The sequence below is a fragment of the Corvus kubaryi genome, unplaced genomic scaffold (genome assembly GCF_017639235.1).
Source record: "Corvus kubaryi isolate FWS band 111438036 unplaced genomic scaffold, C.kubaryi_AGA036_p1.0 split1-131, whole genome shotgun sequence".
NCBI lineage: Eukaryota > Metazoa > Chordata > Aves > Passeriformes > Corvidae > Corvus > Corvus kubaryi.
Genome location: NW_024582073.1, coordinates 23,375,707 through 23,394,985, shown reverse-complemented (window position 1 = coordinate 23,394,985; position 19,279 = coordinate 23,375,707). Strand labels below are relative to the sequence as shown.

Genomic DNA, 19,279 nt, shown 5'->3' with positions numbered 1-19,279 from the left:
TGGAATACTCTTCTGGTTAACACTGCCTATTTTTCTAAGCAGTATGGTATTGAACTTTCAAAATGCAAGAATCTTTGTTAATTGTTCTGATTTACAATACAAATATAAAAGCTAAATGCAAACAATCAAATACTGAAGGAAAAATGTAATTTTTCTTATGACTCTTCTCTTTTCCTGTATCAGTTATTTCAGCTCGGAGTTACTACTGAAATAGCTTTAGTGCAAAAGTTTAAAATCCAAACTTTTGCATCCGTAGAACTTTTTTACAAAAGAAAAGGAGATTTCCATCTCTGCAGTAGAACAATGATTCAAATTGCAAAAGCTGTTGTATCAGTCTTAAGATACTGAGGAAGATTTTGTTTAATTTTTATAAAGCTCTTTTAACAATAAACTATTGTCACCAATCTGTTGTTACTTTTTCCCAGGTTTCGCTAAATGTTACACAGTTTACAGACAGTTCTGTTGGATCAGAATTCACAGGTGTTTCTCAGGTATGTGCAGTCAAATTTTGTGGGTGTATATAAAAGCAGAATTATTTACTGATGGGAGATATTAAGCAGTATTAAAGGTACTAAAGCAAACTCTTCAAAAAGAATGCTGTGTGAGATTGGGACTTTGCTAATTGAAGTCAGTTTCTATGATTCCCTATTCAAGCTTCAAAAAGCAGTGGAAGCTTTTTTTTTAAAGTAAAATTTGATTGTTGTAGTATGCTTGAAATTGGACATGGATATTAAAAAAACCTATGCTGTTTTATGGTAATAAAGTTATTCTTGCAAATAAATCTAAATACATAGCAGAGATGCAGTTACTTCTGTTCCAACTTGTCCTACTTCCAGCTTTCATTTATGAATGCTATATCTGAATGTGTTTCAGAGTGTGAGTGAGACTGGGTTTTTTCTTGTAGAGATGCAGCCCACATTTTTTGAAGCTTGACTAGTGGAAAAATATCTTGCTTTTCCCAAAAGTTGCACTTTGCTCTGATGATGCTGAAGAGACATACAAATGCGACCTAATTGCAAGCTCTCCTAATCCAGCAAGAGTTTACTGCTCCTGTTGAAATGATCACATGAACAGTCACTGCATTCATCACATTTTAAATAAATGAGAAACTGCAGTTTATAGCTTCATTTTAGTAGGACAGAATCATAACAGGTATCAGAGATGCTCATGGTCTAGATTTTGTCAAAGTTCCGATTTTCATTCTTGGCTTGCATTGTGCTCTAGGAACCAAAGGCTTTAATTTGAGCTTCAAATTTGTCGTAAATATGGGCCCAGTGGGGAGATTGTTAGGGTTTCACTGAGTCTGGCCAGAACAAAGATTATTGTTCCTCCTGTGTTTGCCATGGCTTTTTAATGATTGTGGTGCAGCTTTAACCAAGTTACACAAACACAACTTCTAGAAGTCCCTGCAGAGTAGCTGAGGTGTGTTTGCCATGACCTTTACCTTTGCAAAAAAGTGTCAGGTTGTCTTAACTTCTGAACTTTTACATTTTTGTCCTCTTCTTTTCCTACTTGTTGGAAGATGTCCTGCAAATAGTGTTCATAAGGATTTGCCTGCAAAATAGCTATGAAGATGTCATCATTCTTACAGGGTCTTAATCTGGCTTTAAAAAAAAATTCGTTTAAGAAGGAAACTTTCAGGGCTAAGGCATGAGCAGCCATGGCCTCCTGCATGCAGGGTTTTTAGGCATGAATGAGATCTTCAGTTGAGTGCAGGTCAGCCAAAAGGAATGTCTAACTTGAGAAATATGTTGGTGCTTGTAGAGCCAATAAAGGAGTTGGTCAGTCCCAGCCTTTCAGGTGGCAGAGGGAGTCTTCCTGCTTGAGAAGGTTTCCTGAAAATCTGCAGCAGGCTCCTGGAGAAATTGTGTTCTTTTTCCTGCCTTAGTGCTTAGGTGCAAATTCTAGAAGTGGTAACAGTGAGAAAAGGTTAGCTGTTCTTACTAAATCTGTTACATTTCTCATGAACTTCTGAAAGATAGGAAGATACTTGTGGAGATGAATTCAGTGTGTCTTTTGGGTTTTTATGTCTAGAATTCTTAGTTTGTCTTTCCATATTGCTGAGTCTGTCAGTTTTCCAAATGTGAAGAGCACAAAAATCACAGTTTATAATGCTCTGCTGTTTTTCTTTAGATGTCAGCAATAGAGAATTGATTTGTTGTTGTTAAGACAAAAAGAGACTGAATTATGGTTTAGCTTTAACTGGTCCTTTGCCCTAAAGAAGTGTTCACCTGTCCTTGTGCAGTTCAGCCTTACAAGATCATTAAAGCTGTCTTTTTGTTAGTATTGAGATTGGAGCAGCATCGAGAGCAATGCTTGAACTACTTAAAGTTTACTTTTTCTTTGAGAAAGAATTTAGCTGTTTTGATGCACATAGAATATGTTGCTAACTAAGGCAGAGTTAGTAGTTCTAATATAACTGGGCAACTCTGTGATCCTGCTATTAAATGATATTTTGTTCCAGTTGTCTTCTCTTACGTCTGATAAAGTTGGGTTCTCTTTGCCTTGTGCTGTCTGACTTGTTTTTGACTGTCAGTCTTGGTGAAGAACCAGCATTTCATGGCTGAACCATAGTTTCATGCACTGTAGCATCTTGGGAAAGAATTTAGATTTTGAACTACCTCTGTCCTATGTTACCAAGTCTACTTTATTCAATAGCTGATAGTGGATTTTAGGACCCCACTGATTTGTTTTGTTGAAACTGATTTAAACTTTTATTTTGTAATAAGCTTAGCTGAAAGTTACTTTGTTTCAGGTATTATTCATTCATATTTCAGTATTATAAAAGGAAGTGTCACAGAGCTTCAAAGATGTTATTTTTCTTTTTTGTCTGTAAAGGATGACAGTAAAAGGAATTTGTACTATCCCTTTTTATTTTTACTTACTAGATTATTACATCTAGGCTGAAATATTTTAGGGGGAAAGACTGTAGGCCGTGCTCCCTGAAAACATTTCTTTCTAAATGGGAGTGTATTAGTAGTCAGAATTGTTTGCCCCATGGATATTGAGACTGCTGTGTTTGGTTTTGGGACACTCCAAATATTCACCGTTTTATAACGACTAGTAAAATACATGTGTTGTTTTTTGGGGGTTTTGTTGTTTGTTTCAAATGTCAGAATAAGTTTTTCTGGTATGTATTCTGTGAATAACCAGTTACCTATCAAAACACTTGTTTGCAGACACCATTTACCTTTGGCTTGGGCCAAAGGGCACCATATACAACTGGCGAGCATTGTCTTCTTTGTAGAAGTGAACGAAAAGATACTTCGCTTCCAGAGAGCGGAATAAAAAATTCTAGCAAAACAGCACTTTCCACATCTCCAAAAGCAAACAATATGCTGCATCTTCCACTGTGGGTGTGTCCAGACTGTCGAAGAACAGTCGAAAAGGAGGAGAGGCACGCTACAATAGAGCAATCTCTCGTGGTAAGTTCTTCAGTAGACTGAGAAGATGCTTAATTATGGGCTACATGTCACTTTGTGCCTTGGAACCACTGGAACTGTAAATGCTTAAAAAGCATTTTAGGAGATTCTGAGTTGGTTTTCTTGTGAGATAAACTGAACAGGCAAGTTGTTCCAAAAGCGAGGAGTTCTGGTTCTAAGTTGTGGAGTTTTAAGTAGAGCAAGGTTTGGATCCATTTTTTACTGAGGTTTTTGCTTTTAATTCATTGGATCTCAAGCTTTGTCCTTATCCACTTTACTTAAATTCAGTTTCTTCTGCTCTTTCCAACATGACCTTACTCATTACGCATTTTTCTATTCTGTCTTCTCATGTTGTGTTTTCCTCTCTTTGTGATAGGTAAACTATCCGAATCTTCCTTGTTCTTTCAGTAGATTTCTTGAGTCACTGCACTTGGCACTGACACCTCCCTGCAGATTTCTGAGCGTCATTGTCTTTTCTTTCCTGTATCTTTTAATAAAGAAGCACAACTTTGCATAGCATGAATGTAACAGTTTCCTAGTCTTGGTAGCACTGCAAGCAACAATTTAATACGTGGTACTAATATTTCAAGTCATAAATTCAGCCTCGTGTAAGAGCTGTGCTTAGTGTTGCAGGAAGATACTAAAAGTTCATTGACAGGTCCAGCAAAACCTCATTGGAAGTAAACTATATTATACTGCAGAACCAAGTCTTCAGGATTGACCTGGGAAGTCACACACTTGGGATAATTGGAAGTACTGAAGATTGCAGCTGACATCTCCTTGCAGAGAGCTAATAGGCTGTACACATACAGATTTTTATTTCAGTAAATCACTGTGAAGAGGGATTGTATAGAGGGTGTCATTAAGCTCATGTTAAAAGCATAGTTAAAAACGTTTTTGTGAGGAAAATTTAAGAGTGTATCACTTGTATACAACTTGTGTTTACAGATAATGTTGCTATTAACAAGGGTAGTAAAACTAATCAAAAGAAGTTACATCTAAGGAAATTACAGTGGTGGTGTGGTAGTAAACACATCCTAGAGAGTTGAAAGCACAGAAAGACTGAGGCACATTATTGTTCAGTTGAGTCAAAATTTTTGACACATTTAAGTTCTGTTTAAGAAACTAGTAAAAAAAAAAAAAAGTGTCCTAGATGTGCAAGGAAGGCAGGATTTGCTTTCTAAGTGTTTTGTTAAGTTATAGATACTCCAGGTGTAAATAAAAATTTGCATTTTTTTTTTTTAATTTGGCAACTGTTTTCTTTTTTAAAGAGGAATTTTTAAAAGTAGACAGCAAATGGATTTTCCAGATTGGAAGCTTGGCATAAAAAGATCACTATATGAATTAGGTGGCTAGTCAAATTAGAGAAGCCAGTTGGGAAAAAAAGCCAAAATTAGCTAAAAAAAAAAACCAAACCAACAAAAATTGTTACCAGTGACTGCAAGTCAGAGTACAGGTGGTTTGCTGTAGATGTTCCTGTGCTCAGGTTGCTCTTGCTCTCATTAGCTTCCTTGGTAGCAACTGCATGCAGGTTTGTTCTTACCTATGTCTGCATCCTGATCCAGGATTTGGAGCACAAAAAGAACCATCTTCAGTCATACTACTGATGTGGGAGAGGTCTCTGCCTGGTGCCAGAGAAATCTGGTGGCAGACTTGGGAGGGTGCAGGAGAGAAGCATGGCGTGTGCCTGGGGCTGGAGCACAGAGAAAGGAGAGAAACTGGAGACAAAAATAGCAGCTGTCTTGGGCAAGTGGTCTGTGTCATCTGCTAGATTTGAACAGCACTGTGCACAGGAGATGGCATCCATTTCCAATGGCAGCAGCTTTCTAACATCCATTGCTATGAAATACTGTGTCTGGCTGTACAAACAAGGAGATTTTATAATTTTTGCTAGAATGGATTGTTACACTCTGGAAGCCAAGCATACTGTTACATGAAGACTGAAGAAATAGTGCTGGTTTATGATTAAGTGTGGATGATGCAAGCCTTCCTTTAGCTTAGTTTATTGTTTATGTTTACGTTTATCACATAAAGGTGATAATTATAACCAGCATACTTTGGTCATTAGAAACAAAGCTCTGTTTGTATTGTCGGTCGTCTCAGTCCATATCTTGCATTTATTAGGCTTTTGGAAGACTAATTCTTTGTGCCTGATTGAGTGTCCTCCCAAATACATGCAGCATTAAGAATTGCCACTTCAATATTTGCCTACCTAATAACATTTCAGACCTTACAAACTGAAGGCTACCTGCTTGGTTTTGGGATTTTTTCAGAGCCAAGATTTCCTTTTGCACATGCCTCTTGGAAACAGTGGATCACAGCAGGAATCTGTAGGAGGAGGAAGAATAACTGTTGGTGCACAGACGGTGCCTGCTGCAGATCTTAGCAATTCCTCTCCTTCAGACATAGCGTGCAACTGTGAGGCCTGTAATGAACGCAGGTAAGAACTGAACTCAACCTCAGCAGCATGGTTGTTGTAGTCAGACTTTGGCAGTATTGTAGCTTGTTTGTACGTGTATGCTTAAACTCTTGAAACCAGTTGTCTGACAGTAACAGTAATTTCTGGATGGCAGTATTTACCCAACTTAATACTTTATTCTAGGCATTTTCAGATGTACTTTCTTTTTTCTGGAATAGTAGGAATCAATACACCTATGTGATGTGTACAAATAGAGGGTAATTTTTTTTGTCTTCACATGCAGAGAAAACTCAGCAGAGCCTGAACGTGAACCTCAGCAGCTTCAGAATTACTGGTCCGAAGTCAGATACATGGTTCGGTGTATTTATCGCCAAGCTGGGACCCCTTTGGCAGATGACCAAGACCAGTCGTTGGTACCAGATAAAGAAGGAATGAAGGAGCTGGTGGATAGGTATATCACTCCAAAGAATATTAATTCTATTTTGTTCAGGATTTTTCAATACTAGTTTGGATGCATGGGAAGCTATTAAAATTCATATGCTGTTTGCAATAGGAATATAAATGTATAATTATGAAAGGGTCCCAGAATCTTATTCTTCAGAAGACCTTATTCATAAGACAGTGTTAAGTTTGAATTGCCCCACGTGAAAGTCTTACCTTGTGGAATTAGCCTGAATTAGTAGTAGTAGTTAGTGCTTGCACCTTACTGTGATTGTATCACCTGGAAGAAATTTCATAAAAATAAAAAAAAGTTATATTGGACATTGATCACTAGATTAGGTGGAGTCCAAGAATTTCATTCTTATTTTAGAAGTCTCAATTGTAACTTTTCTAGGTACTGAAGTGAATTTGAAGATGGGCTTAATGAGATCCTCAGTGGTGGGTTTTTTGCTTTTTAAGAGTAGTGTGGCAAACCTTAAAGGGCTCCAGTAGGATCATCTCAGTTTCTGTCTAACTCAGTGTGTGATCAAGGAGTTCTTGTTCTCCGTGGTTTCACATGTTATTAATATACTGAGATCTGACCAGTGTAACCAGCTGTAGTTCTCATATGTGCAATTTCTAGTTGAACCCAAATTCTGGTGAGGTAAAGATGCATTTGAAAGAGAAATTAATCTAGCACTGCTCTTAATATGACTGTACACCTGAACTGGCTTGAAGAGATAATTAAATAAGCGTATTGCACATTGCTTATATAAAAACTGTTTGGTTTTGAACATGAGTTGTGTACAAGCAGAGTAATACAGTGTCCCTCCCTATTAGTCACACTTGTAAGTGATCAAAACACACAATATAGGCTTGGAAATCAAAGATGTTTAAATGTTGCATAGCGTGTTGGTAATTAAAACGGAATCACAGCTAAAATGGTTGTTGACGTTATGCATTTTCTCCTTAATGGAAAAACTTTGGAAATCCAAACGTACACTGTGTAGCTTTCTTATGTACTCAGGAGCTTTGATTACTCAGAACTGTTTTTCACTTTTGAGAGAGATTATTAAAATACAAAGACAGAAACAGGATCTCAAAGGAAACCTTAAATGTCAGTTGGATTATTTTTCACTTGAGTTTGTTATGGTCTCTAAAGTGTAAAATAAAAAAGGATACAGTTTAGGCAGGCACCAGTGTGTCCAGTCTGTGGTGCTAATGTCATGCAGAATTTTTTCACAAAGATAGTCACTGTAGGTATTGAATGCATAAAAAAACCCCAGAAAAATCCTCCATTTAGGTAGTATGCAGAAGACCATGTTACAGCTGAGTAACTGGGTTTAAAAGGCAGAAGTTCCCAGTTCCATGCTCAGCTCTTGTTAGACACTGCTGGCAAAAATGGAGCGTCTAGTCATCTTTGTTGGAATAAGTAGTGGTGCCAAGTAATGTCCCTATTGTATGTTGGAATACTTGATGGCAATATAATAGGACTGGTTTTGAGTGGTGAGGGAAAAGCATGGATTAGATAGCTGCAGGCTTCTATTCTCCTAACTCTTAAGTACTTACCCCATTCATTTCTTCTTCCCCACCTCCCTGTACTGTAAAAAAACCAAAGCGTTCTGTGCATGCTTAAACTCCATGCACAGAAATTTAGAATGAAATTGAATTATTTAAAGTGGCTCAAAGCAGCCATTGTGTTCAGTTTTCTTCTGTAGACACAAATTTGTCCCATGTTAAGAAGAACATGGAGCAGTTGTGAAGAGCCTTATCTGAAGAGTCTGGGTGCCTGTAGGGTTGGATGCAAATGAAGTTAAGATTTTGAGCTCGCAAGTTGAAATGAAATTGTAAAGCCCTAAATCAGTTTGCTCCTCACGTGTGCAAGCATCCTAGTCCCAAAGGAGCTCAGTTCTGTAGTTTTGAAGGAGGGGACTGGACTTGTTCTCTGAGGTTTAAAGTAGTTCTCTAAACCTGAGCCACTGAGATTATTTTTGAGGATGATAATGGTAACTGGTAAATACTTCTAGGAAAATGAAAACTGTTGATTACATGCTCTCTCTTTTTTTTTCTTTTTTGTCACAAATATTCTAAAAATAAAGGCTTTGTGAAAGAGATCCATATCAGCTTTATCAACGGTTGGAACAGCAGGCTAGGGAATATGTGCTTGAAATGAAGGTTCGTCTGCTCAGACACTTGTCCCTGGGATCTAAGGTTGCATCAACGTTAGCGACAGAAGGGCCACCCCAGGCACAGCAGTTCATCTCACTCCTACTTGAAGAATACAGTGCACTCTGTCAGGCAGCGTGTACAATCAGCGCCTTCCTAGTTACTCTGGTAAGACTGAAAAAACAGCCTGTGTGCTCCTGCTTGCCAGGGCTAATGCTGACAGAGTTGTTTCGGGGCTCTTTCAGGTGTCTTCTGTAGTTGTAAATTGTAAGGTTCATTTTTCATCCTTAGAGACAGGGAGATTCTGAAAATGCAGATTAAATATTCAGAAGTGTGGAGTAGGCATTTCTTAGAGTGGCTTGATGAAATTATCTTGTTCGCAGAGAAGAAGCTGGGAAATTGTTTGTGGCACTTACTCTGAAACAAATCTTTAAGCAGATTTACAAATACTAGATATTCTAATGTGGAACACACTTCTCTGTTAATCTTTAATGGTTTCTTGACAACCATGATTAGGTCGCACCAACTTCTGTGTGTAGTGCTAACTTAAATTGTTCAACTTTTCACAGTCTAGGATGGCTACTTGAAAAGATTGTGTTGCCTCAGACTTAAACTGCTATGTAATTTATTATCTCTAAAGTTCGTCCATAAATGTTGTTTTATTTTTTGTCAACTGATTGTGATGTTAGACTTGGGATTACATTTTTGGGTATGAAAGAGGCAGTAGCCTTAAAAATTTCTTCTTGAGTAACTGTCCAATGAGTCAGTAATACAGTAAACAAGTTCTGTAATTCTATTTGTTTAAGGTCTTAGAGGGTTATTAATCCTATTTTGTTATTAATCCTTTCTTGTGCATCCTTTGTTAATGTCCTTATCCTGTCCAACCCTTTTCTTGTGTAAACTTTCTGCAAGTAGAAAAAAAAAGGTGGATAAAATGGGGAATTTGGATTTTATTGCCAGTTATGTGAAAGTGACTGTCCAAATGGGTAAAGAGAGGAAAAAATAGATACTACATAGATTATGATGGCTGCAGGTGAGGCTATAAAGTGGAGAGGAAGCAGAGTTTCTTTACTGAGGTAGTTCATAAAATTAAACTTGCAAAACAGGAAGATGTTTCTATTAAGAAGCTTGAGCATATCTACTGCTTTTTTTTCTGTTGTCAGTGCTCTGTATTTGCTGTTGTCTGTATTATCTTCCCCAGCTTTATCACTTAGATACAGAGGTGAGGTCACTGCTATCTCCTGTTTATTGGCTGCTTTTAACAGTCATTAAGTTTCTAATAAGGTGCTTGAGAGAGGATTGCTCTTCAGGTTGATTTGCATTGCAGCTTCTTCAGCTGTAAAATGAATGATTTGCAGTATCCCTTAGCTTTCTCAAGGTGGATCTGCCAATAATGAACCCATTAGTGCCAAAATTACACAGCTGATCAGAAAATAACCATTTTATACCTTTTCCCTGGCAATTTCTGTGAGCTAGTAATTGTGAAAACTTGGTAGATATGGGAGATTGAAATAATAGCCATGAGAAAACAGAAGATGCTTGAACTTTGCTAGTCAACCCCTTTTGTGACAAAACTTAAAAGTAAAATAAAATTCCTCGTCTTTTAAAAAACAAAGTATAAGAAAACACAAAATACGCCAGATTTTTCTTGTCTTTTTCCTTCTGCAACCCTGCAAGTAAGTACTGAAAACGTCTTTCTACTAAGCTGTGACATTGAGAAACTGAAATGTGAGAATGTAGGATACTGTCTCTTGTCATACATTTCTTCGATTTATTAAATAACCTTTTTATTAAATGGAGTGGTATGTCACAGCTTTCAGTACAGGTGGTAGGGTCACTAGCTTTTTCAGTGTGCATGGATGTTTCCTCTCAAGATACCAGTGCACTATGGAAGAAGGAATCTTTTCAGCTGAAAACATAAAAGGCAGCCAAGATCTCTAAACTTAGTGCTGCCTTCGTTTTAAAGATAAAAGCTTTGCACATAGTGTACTGTATAAAGGCATATAATCCCTTGAACCTCCACCTGTGAGAAACTGATTTCTCAATGAAATTATGAACAGTTGTCCTTCCTTTCAGAGGACTTCAAGAGCAGGAACTAAAGCCATGTGCCCTACCAATGTAGGGAATGACAGATTTTACTGACAGCAATTTGGAAAGATTGTGGTCAGTACAGAAGGGCCCTCAAGTCCACAGCATAGCAGACTAGAGAGGAAAACTTGCCTGGTATTTCTTCGTGAGAAACACCATAATCTGTGCAAACATACTCAAGATTTTGTAGATAAGTGTTGACAGTTTTGTTCACAGCATAATATGGAAATTCCTTAAGAAATCGAAATGCCTCAGTGACCCTTGAGAAATTATTAGCATTTTATAGAAATATAAAATATTTTGAAGATATAATATTCAAAATGCAAAAGTACACGTCTTGTGCCACAAAAAACCCCGCTGCCCACCCTTCTTAATAATAATGCTTCAAACTTAGTTGTTTTTTTAAATTCTGGTAGTCTTGTCTTCAGGTGTGATATAAATATGTTTGACTGGTTTATTTTTTAACCTACTATGATTAAAAAAACTATAAAATTCCGAAGCATAATGGTGTTTCTGGGTGCTAGGGGTTATACTGCTTAAGATCCACTTGCTGATCTGAGAGCCAGAATGCTTGCATTTAATTCTACTGTGTGGGTGAGTCCTGGTGTAGAAAACCTCCATACTGCTGGCTATATGTGGGAAAAATTGCTGCCTTGAAAAATGTAAGTGTTTTGAATTCTTATGTTTTAATTATAGTAGTTTTAAGGTTTAGCTCTTGAAATTACATCCAATTATGTGTTAAGTAACCTCAAATACAAAAATGTTCTGCTTACTAGAGAAGTAAGTTGTTGGTCTTGTCTGTTTAGAGAACTTCATTTTTTAGGCTGTAATTGAGAAGAACTGTTTATTTGATTTTATGTCAGTTTTGAATAAAGATTATAGGTGGCATTGCATATGTGTCTTGCAAGATAAGTTCGAAAAACTGAAAAATAATCAGAAATGACAATTGCTTGACAAGAAAACGTGAAAATTACAGGTTCAGATCATAAAATACATCTTTTGGTGCAGAAATGAATGGGAACTTTGAATAATGTAGACTTTTTTTTTAATTCATGACAATTTAGAAGGAATGATGCTATGGTTATTTAAGTCATTAAAAATTGCTTAAATTCTGAGGTTTTGGGTATTAAAACTGCATAAGATCTGAGCTGGTTCATCCAGCCTTTAGGTTGGAAATTAGACTTTTAAAAAAAATCTTGCCTTGGACAAAATTTATTTTTTTCTCTAACCCTGGCTTATTTCTGGTTGTTTTATCATTACAGGAAAATGAACATTTGAAGAAATTTCAGGTGACATGGGAATTGCACAACAAGCATCTATTTGAAAATCTGGTATTTTCTGAGCCACTCTTGCAGAATAGCTTGCCAACGTTGGTGTCACAGCTAAGGTAGAGTTTAACTTTTGTTTTGCGGTTTCAAGAAGAAATGAAAACCCATGTTTGCAACCACAGGGGAAAAAAAAATCTGCTACAACTGAATTGGTAAAAATCTTTGTGGATCTCTCTTGAAAATTACAACTCTCATTTGCTTAGTTGTAGGTTACCCAGTAAAATGACAGCATCCTATGTAAATACTGATAGTATGACTGAATTGTACTGTTTTCAATTATCAGGCATTGCTGCTGTTTTTACAGCTCTACGGGTAAATTAAAGCCTCACTGTCTTCTACTTCCCATAGTGCACAGAACTGAATTTGGAGTTTTAAACCTTTTTTCATTGGAGAAAGCAAAAGATACACTCCCCGCTTGCTGTATGCTTGTAGGTCTTGTGGCTTTAAAGCTCCTGAGGCATTAAATTGCATTTTTTCTTAGTAGGGTTGCTCTGCTTGTAATTTGTGTACTGCCAAAGCATTTGGTTTTTCTAGGGAAGAGGTGTTAATAGAAATTTTCTTTACCCTAAATCTGAACATTTTTAACATACAGTCATAGGTGGTTCATCTTGAACTCTCAGCCTTCTTTGTGATGAAGTCGCATTTATGATCTGTGTACGCGTGTTTTAAAGGTGTTGTCTTGGATAAGTTTCCCCGGTACAAGAGCACTTCATCTAATTCTGTCGCAAGTGATGTTGCTCACAGTGAATGAAGAAATTTCTCTTGAGTCCTCCTTCTGCTAGCAGATACTAGAAAGGAAAACAAAAAAAGACAAAAAACTTTAATTGTTGCCAGACTCAGCAAGAAGTCTAAGGTCTCTTGTAAGTTACCCAATTCATGTAGATGAAACTGGGTTGATACTGAAAACCTTTCTTACCCCCCCTCCCAACAGCTAATTTTGTTGCTATGTTCAACAACATGTTGTTTAATTGTGTATTTTTCCAGTGGTCTGTGGCTTCTTTTTCTGTCACTGTTCTCCATCATGTCCATGCTTTTTGACAAGGCCTCTCTTCATCTCCTGACTATATAAAAATGTTTAAATTGCCTTCATCTGCAGAGCTAAGAATGGTCTAAGTGAGCTTTATGATCATTTCTTAACAAAAGCATTTTTCATTTCATTTACCTGTTCTTCTCAACTGCTACTGCAGTTAAAGTCGGAGCAACACAAGTTGTTTTTCTGCTGTCACTGTGGTGACAGCCACCCTCAAATCTTAAAATATGATGAAATCAGAATCTCTTCCTGCAGGAGTTTCTTTTCCAGTGCATTTGTGTTTGCTAGGTAGCTTATGTGAAACACCCTTAAACTTACTGTTTTACGTAGTTTGATTCACATGAATCATTTTTAGATAGGAAAGGTTCAGCAGAGCCCATTTCTAGGTTTTATAGTGTATGTCCTGCTTTTCTTTGATAAACGTAATCTATGTTTGTATTCATGGACTCTCAGGATTTTACTGTTGAGTTCTCTGTGTCTTGAAGTGACAGAATTAGATTTCTCTTGGAAGGATACATTTCTGCCTTCCATTGGAAATTGGTGGAGAAATGTTCTATCACAGAAGCCTCACACAGAAAAGCAGGGATCAGCCTAGGCCTCTAGACATTTGGTCAACAGAGAATCACTTATGTGCAGTAGAGCAAGTATTGCCAGAGTTTCTTTACAAAAGAGCATTGGCCTCATTATTTTCTCTTCCTGAGGAGAAATGTGAAATGGCATTTTGACATTTCAGCTTTACTTAGATTTTGGGTGTTCATCCTTTCTTTCATCCTTTGCTTAAATCACAAAATTTTTTTGTTAATCTCTGGCTTTTTCAGCACATGTAGTTGGTGTTCTGTGGTTAGTTCCAAGGGTGCTTATCAGATGTCTGACTAGAAAAGGTGTTCGCATAGGGAGGTTTAAACAGCAGCTTTTTGAGGATGGAGATGGCTTCACTGATACAAGATCAGCTGTGTCAGTATTCCACAGTTGACAGGGGACATCTGCTGGGGTAAACTACCAGGATCTTAATGTGTTGTATCCTGTTTGGCTACACAGTCAGCACCTGTGGCTTGTTTAGGAGGCAGCTCAGCTGCACAATCTGCAGACCAGCTGTAAGGGCTGTCCTGGCTTAGCAAGAGCTAATTAGTCATCAGGGCTTCTAGGTCAGACACAGCATTTCATAAGGATGTATTTTCATAATGATTATTTAAGGAAATCCAGTCCTTTCAAATGTGAGTGGGCAGTACTTCCTGATGAAGGTGTCAATATGAAGAGTTTTTTAGAGGTTAAATGATATTGATTGGATTAAAATGCTTCTGATTATATGCAGCCTCTGACATGCCTCCTGCATTCATCAGATTGCTTTATTGGGGTGTGGTAATGGAGTGACTGATACGTGGGGCTTCTCTGCCCCCTTGCTTTCCCAGCATGGGATGGGACAGTGGTGAGGATATTAGTAGAGCTGTGGTTAAATGCTGTTCAAAAAAATTGTGCTCCTGATCAAAATATGTAGGCATACAGTTTGTCAGCAGGTATGGCTTGGAAGTCTTGGTTACTTTAAAGTGAGCAGTTCTTGTTAATCTTTATGTATGTGTTATTCTTTTTATTACCTTTTTTTATACTGCTGTCCTGGAATATATTCTGCCTCTGTCTAGAGGACTGAAATGTTACCTAGATTGTTACTTTATACTTGCCTTGGGGGGTGAAAGTGTATTTACTAGTATCACATTAGCTTTACTCAGAGTCACAATAAAAAATTAAAGTGTAAATGCTGTTGTATTGCTAATACAAAATTTTTTAAATTGACTTCTTTCGCTTGTAACTTTAGAGCATATTTTAAAAAAGATTCTGTGTGCAACTACTGCTTGAAGGACTAGTACTACTCAGGAGCAGATATGAGAACAAATTACTGATTTCTGTACAGTAGGGATCTGATTTTCACATAATTACATAATGTCAGAAACAGGTTCCAAAAAAAGTAGTGAACTGTGGTCTAGTAACAGGAGTTGACAGTGTTTGCAGTATAGTAAGGAAGTGTTGTATCCTGAAGCCACTGTATCCTTTGAAACTTTTTGTACTCTTCAAACCATGGACATCCCAAGTTTTAATGCACAGAGTTGCTTGTGCACCCTTCATAAGTGATTGTGTTGCAGGTTCTGGGCAAAAACAACAAAACAAATTTGAATTTATTGGCAAAGTCACACTATCAGCAGTAACTTGGTGCTTACTGAGTTGTCTGTTTGCTTAGCTCTTTATTATGGTTAGCTGCCAAGTTAAAATTAAGGGCTTAGTTCTTTGCTAGGTGACAGGCAGGACTATGTGGTTCTGAGGTTGGGTTGGCATCCTGTTGCAATGAAAATCTATATGTAACAAACCTCCCTGAAATGCTGGAACTGGGCTTAAGTATCACATTTTGAGATGTTTCAATTTTGGTTTATTTTGGTACTGGCTTTGATTTGCTACACAACCTTTGTGACTAATTAATTATCACACAGTTTCTCCTTAATTACTGAGTAGAAAAATATTGTAAAGCTTCAGTTTATTTGTGTCAATTGACAGGTCATTACAGTTCAGTGTGGTTTAAACACATGTTACTGAGTAGAATTTTGTCTTATTTCTAAAGTCAGTGTACTGGAAGTTGACATACTTACTTAGGAAGCATTATGCTGTGCAAAGATGCAGGAGTAGGAAGGGAGGTAAGTCTGTCGCCTGTTTCTGGGGCTCCTCACAGAGACAGTCATCAGTGACTGGCATACCCACGTTTTGAATTCCCTGCTGCTCAGGTGATAGTAGACAGCTGCTAGTATCTCACTTGCCTCATTCTACAGCACGTTTCCCACCTGGAACTCCAACTCATCCAGTAATCTTTTTAGCACTGGTCATGAGAGTTCTGCTTAACAAGCTTCTGGCTTTATTTTTATTATGTAGCTCTGCAGTGGTTTGTCAACGTGTATATTTAGCCCACAGAATTTGGAAGGATAAATATATCAAGCAACAAAATTTGAACAAATAGGTTTGTCATCTTGTTGCTCATGGGAAAGAGGCTCTAGCAATGTGGCACTTCCCACATTCTCGCTATTGTTGGTTGCAGAAGATTGGAATAAGCAGGGTTTGGATAATTTTTGAAAAACTACTAAAAATACTCAATATTTGGGATACAAGCAGCTACGTGGGCCTAGGTGTGTCAATAATCACATTTTCACAACATTCTTTTTGGCTGGCAGAACTTAAAAGTGTGATTCTTCAGTGAAATGTCTCTTCCATAACAAGTGCTATTTGAACTTTTAGGCTTGGAACAACACACGATTCCTGTAGTGAAGATATGTATAGTACCTTGCTACAAAGGTATCATCAGCTGGAACAGGAAATGGGCCAAGTTGCTGAAGCATGGCTTGAATGCCAGAAAAGAATAGATGATTATGTTGATGAACAGGTAAGAGTCATGCAAACAGTCTCAAGACTGATTATGTAGGGAGCAGCCCATGCAGGACTGTGCCTTCAGTGAAGAATAATTTCTTGGGTATTTTTATCCAGGGCTTTGAAGCAACAAAATGTAACTTCTTTCATTCATGTTTGTCATTCACAGTAGAGAAGCACTAACTTACCAATACTTAGTGATGATTGTACAATGACATATTCAAATTGTTAAAGCAGATTGGTGTGTTGTTGTTTAGAGATGGTCTTTGAACAATTTTAATTACATTAGCCAATAAATGAGCCATAGGAAAGAAAAATAACCCATTCCACAAAACTCCCTAATCTTTCAAAATAGTAAGTGAACAAAATGAAATCCAGAGGAAGAGGTAGCTTTTAAAAATTATGGCATGTTTCATAGTGTGTTGATGATCATTGTACAGTTGTCAAAACAGGAGCTGCAGTTTGTCTCAATGCATAAATGTGAGACCTCTGAAGTAGTCTTTTAATCAAGCATATGATCTGATAGCTTATTCTTCTGAATTTGTGCTACGTTTCAGAAAATAGTCATGCTATTGTACTAACTCCAACATTGTTGAGAGCTTCATTTTCAGGAAAATAGCTGTTTATTTTGCAAGAGGTTGTTTATACTCTTCAAAAACTTCTCCTGTGGCTTTTGTCTCACGCTCAAAAAACTTAATTTTTTTAAAGCACCTCAGGATAAGAACTAAAGTTTGCTTAGCTGAATCATAAGTGTACTGGAAGAAAAAATGTCTTGGAAATAACCAAAGAGAATTTTATAGAACTTTCCTTCTGTTTTGAAGTTTTATGAGCAGTAGGAATATGGAGAACTAATTTGAGATTCAGTAATGCTATGTTGCTTCTATAGATGACAAGCATCCTTTAGTCTTACAGTACACTGTAAATGTCCTTCAGAAGTGGTTCCTTGCATTGAAGATTTAAGTGAACTTTTACCATTAATTCCAGTGCCTTCAAGATGGAGACAAGATAGAACTAGTTTTATTTTTACAGATTGCTCTATATTTGGGGTCTGCATCTGTGAGCTATGAGTTACTAAGTTTTATCTTGGTCTGGCTGCTTTTGTGCACCTAAATATTGCAGCTCAGTAAAATGTCATCATCTCACATTCTATGCTACTAGAAGTCATCTTTCCCATGGTGTCAGGGTGTCATGGCTGTCTGATATTGCCTCTCTAGTAAGAAAGGAAGCACACTTCACTTCATCGTTCAGCTTTTTTTTTTTTTTTAAGTGGCATTTCAGTATAGAGTCACGTTCATATTTGGCTTCTGACTGGTTGTTCTGCACCACTTGATAAACAGCTCTTAACTGAGTTTTCTGTATTTTTTTTTTTTATCAAGTGACCATGCAGCTGCCACAAGTCCCATCTTGTAGCATTTTTTTAATTTGCTCAGTGAAACCTGTATCCTGATGCAAACAGGCACCCTTCTCCCAGTTGGGGGAATTTAATGTGATAACTTATTTCCGAATGACCAAAAATACCTGCAAGGGGGTGTATGTAGGGGAAACAATTCTAAAACTTAAACCATCAAATTTTAAAGAAGATACTGATATTTATATTGGTGTTTATATATAGGAAAAAGCATTTTCACAATCATGCCTTAAACCCCACATTGGTGATAACCTCTGGTTATACTCTCGTGTTTAAAAATACGTCATTCAGTATGACCATCATACTTGAATTTGCAGTGATATTTTTGTCAACAAGGTAGGAATCAGAAAGCCCTGCTGCTATAGAAACTGTGGCTCTTGACTAGTGAATCCATGTTCATTAGTTGCTTGCCTCTTGGCTTAACAAAGTTACGAGGTTTTGTTGGTAGTGTTTGAAAGGTTAAAAAGAAAAGGAGATGGAAGAATGGTTCTCGTTTATCTGTTGGGGAACTATACCCAAAACAGGGTATTAGCAGAGATAATTAATGGACCCTCCACTACTGTGTGTTATGTTACTTGTTGGTAAAAAAAGTGAATAGCTCTTGCAAGCAATACAAATATTAATTGTTTAAGACTGTGTAAGATATCTGTGTCATGTACAGACATATAACTTAATGCACTGGTGGGCCACGTGTTTATGTCGTGATAAAGTTTAGAATAAGGAGTCGTCTGTATCAGTGCCTGTATTAATCATATGTTAAATCTGAGGAAGATCTTTGGAGTGTCTGGAGCACAGGAGAGTTTTAAGTGTATGCATCCTGTACCTCCAGATCCTAGTTTCCTTACCAAACTTACACTACATTTACCTGAGGAGGTCCTGGGTTATTTCAACAAGTTAATGACTAGATAGTCATATATACTTTGTGTAAAAGTGTTTCCTTTTTTGTTTGTTGGGGTTTTTTTTAACTGAAATGTTTTTGCCCAGGGAGAACTTCTTGCTTGTCTCTCCATATTAGTGTGTGATTTTTATTTTTTTTTACAGTCCTGGTCAATTCAGTAGGCAAAGTAGTATGAGTTTAATTGGCTTTTGTCTTTATGGTGGCTGTGTAGATAATTGAAGCAGTCAGTATTTTTGTGTGCTAAGAGTTTGTGATAGGAGGAATTATTTTTATTAGTTCTAGTGAAATATAAGAAAATATATTCATACATGGAAATTGGTAGCTGAGATTTGCGATTCACATTTGGTGCAGGCTTTAAAATTTGGAAGGAACAAGCATCCTGTGATATATGTATGGACATCAGAGTTTTCACAGATGACTTAATGTTATGTTTCTGTTCTGACCAGACTGCTGGCTTTGTTTCATTAGTAAATCCATTTCAGAATGGAAAAATACTTGTTTACCTGTCTGTCTCGCTTGTCTGATGGAGCTCAAATACTTTTTAGCCTCAAATAAACAGGGAGGAAGGAAGAGGGTGGTAGTGGCCCTCTCTTCTCCATTGGGCAGTGCTAGTAGCTTACTCAGTACAGATGTACAAGACTGAAGTGTAATTTTTTTTTTTTCTGATGGCATTTGAATTTATCTCCCACTCCCTAGCAGAG

General features: G+C 37.2%; 1 protein-coding gene across 2 annotated transcripts in view; it reads left to right on the top strand.

Moving 5' to 3' along the window:
- Positions 1-386: 386 nt before the first annotated feature.
- Positions 387-19,279, top strand: part of FAM193A (family with sequence similarity 193 member A) — a 46,445-nt gene continuing 27,552 nt past the window's right edge. For both annotated transcript variants that reach the window (XM_042053307.1, XM_042053306.1), the window contains exons 1-7: positions 387-491; positions 3,180-3,425; positions 5,696-5,862; positions 6,125-6,292; positions 8,361-8,595; positions 11,778-11,902; positions 16,144-16,288. In XM_042053307.1, the coding sequence (XP_041909241.1) occupies positions 3,336-3,425; positions 5,696-5,862; positions 6,125-6,292; positions 8,361-8,595; positions 11,778-11,902; positions 16,144-16,288 (930 nt within the window). In that variant the 5' untranslated portion in view covers positions 387-491; positions 3,180-3,335. The remainder of the gene's footprint in view (positions 492-3,179; positions 3,426-5,695; positions 5,863-6,124; positions 6,293-8,360; positions 8,596-11,777; positions 11,903-16,143; positions 16,289-19,279) is intronic.